This window comes from Eimeria acervulina, genomic scaffold (assembly GCF_000499425.1).
Source record: "Eimeria acervulina Houghton genomic scaffold, Eah_scaff401, whole genome shotgun sequence".
NCBI classification, from domain to species: domain Eukaryota; phylum Apicomplexa; class Conoidasida; order Eucoccidiorida; family Eimeriidae; genus Eimeria; species Eimeria acervulina.
Window position 1 is genome coordinate 20,001 of NW_013549832.1, and position 1,658 is coordinate 21,658.

At 53.0% G+C, this 1,658-nt stretch overlaps 1 protein-coding gene across 1 annotated transcript in view; it reads left to right on the forward strand.

The window, feature by feature from the left end:
• The window catches only part of EAH_00036830 (hypothetical protein, conserved), a gene marked incomplete at both ends in the record, with an annotated part of 6,114 nt that overhangs the window by 1,132 nt on the left and 3,324 nt on the right, over positions 1–1,658 (forward strand). Inside the window, one exon of the mRNA XM_013395589.1 lies at positions 488–1,270. Within this exon, the coding sequence (XP_013251043.1) occupies positions 488–1,270 (783 nt within the window). The remainder of the gene's footprint in view (positions 1–487; positions 1,271–1,658) is intronic.

The window sequence follows — 1,658 nt, forward strand, 5'->3', positions numbered from 1 at the left end:
CCCTAAGGAGACGACAGAGCATACACAAAACCCCAGCCCTCGCCTTTACGCTGTCTATTATTTATTTTTTATATTTTCTTTGATTTAATTAAATATTAAACAAAAGACATCAATTAGACAAACAAACAATAGCTGCAGCAAACTCCAAGGGGGCCCCCCAGCTGGGGGGCCCCCAGCTAGGGGGCCCCTAGGTTCTAGGAGGCTGTTCTTTGTTGTTTTTATGTTTTCTGCTGTTTATTTAACTTATTTTAATTCAATTTGCCGATGCTGAGGTGTATAGGTAGCTCCTGAGGTGTACAGACTCCTCCGAACTCTATACACACAGCAGGGATTAGGGTTTAGGGTTTAGGGTTTAGGGTTTAGAAAAATGGGGTATAATGACGCTTGTTAGCAACGGTGGAGATGCGCAGCAGCCAAAGATGGCACCTGGTGGGCCTGCTGCTGCAGCAGTTGCTGCTGCTGCTGCAGCTGCTGCCGCTGCTGCTAGAGCAGCATCAAGCCCTGGGGTACCTTCTTCCTCTGCAGCAGCAGCAGCAGCAGCAGCAGCAGCAGAGCAGCATTGCTTCTGCAACAACAACGGCCCTTCATTATTCTCCCTTGAGGCACCCTTGCATGCGCCCCCACAACAACAGCAGCAACAGGTGCAGCAGCAACTGCAGCAGCAGCAGCAGCAGCAGCAGCAGAAGAAACTACAGCTTGGCCTTGCGACCTGTTGTTGATTTGCCTACAGCAGCAACAGCAGCAGCAGCAGCAACAGCCACAGCAGCAGCAGCAGACTCAGGGTGCCCTGCAGCAGAACCAGAAGCTGCAGAACCACCAGCAGAAGCACCGGAAGCACCAGAAGCGCCAGCAGCAGCAGCAGCACCAGCACCAGCAGCAGCAGCAGCAGCAGCACCAGCAGCAGCAGCAGCAGCAGCAGCAGCAGGTGCTTTAGCTCTGCCTGCTCACTTGCGGGTGTACTACCAGCGTAATTTACATTTAAACGAGGCCTCAAACCCTCTTTGTATTTTTCATAGCAAAGTGCTCCGCTTCCTCCAAACAAATACTGCTAATAAACAGCAGCAGCAGCAGCAGCAGCAAGAGCAGCAAATGCTGCAGCAGCAGCAAGAGCAACAGCAACAGCAAGAGACGCAGCAGGGAGAGGCGGAGCCGCAGCAACACCAACAGCAGCACCAACAGCAACAGCAACACCAACAGCAGCAGCAACAACAACAGCAACAGCAACAACAACACCAACAGCAGCAGCAGCAGCAGCAGCAGCAGCAGGAGAGTGAGGGTTTAGTCTCCCCAGACGCTGTATATAGGGGTGCTGATGGAGGCCTTATTGCTGCTTTCACATCTCTGTCTCCTTTGGTTTCTGCAGCAACAAACTTTGATTTGCTGCATATACACCCCAACCATTCAGCTCGTTCTCCTCAAGAGACTTTCTATTTAAATTATTCACTAGGGGGCCCCCCATCTCAGGGGGGCCCCCAGCCTCAAGGGGGCCCCCCATCTCAGGGGGGCCCCCAACCTCAAGGGGGCCCCCTTTGTCTCCGCACTCATACTTCTGCGCATATTCCTCACTGCCTCAGATGGGCCTTCAAACATCTTCAACAAATTCATACGAACAAACACAACCACCCTCAACGGGGGCCCCAAGGGGGCCCCCTTGGGGG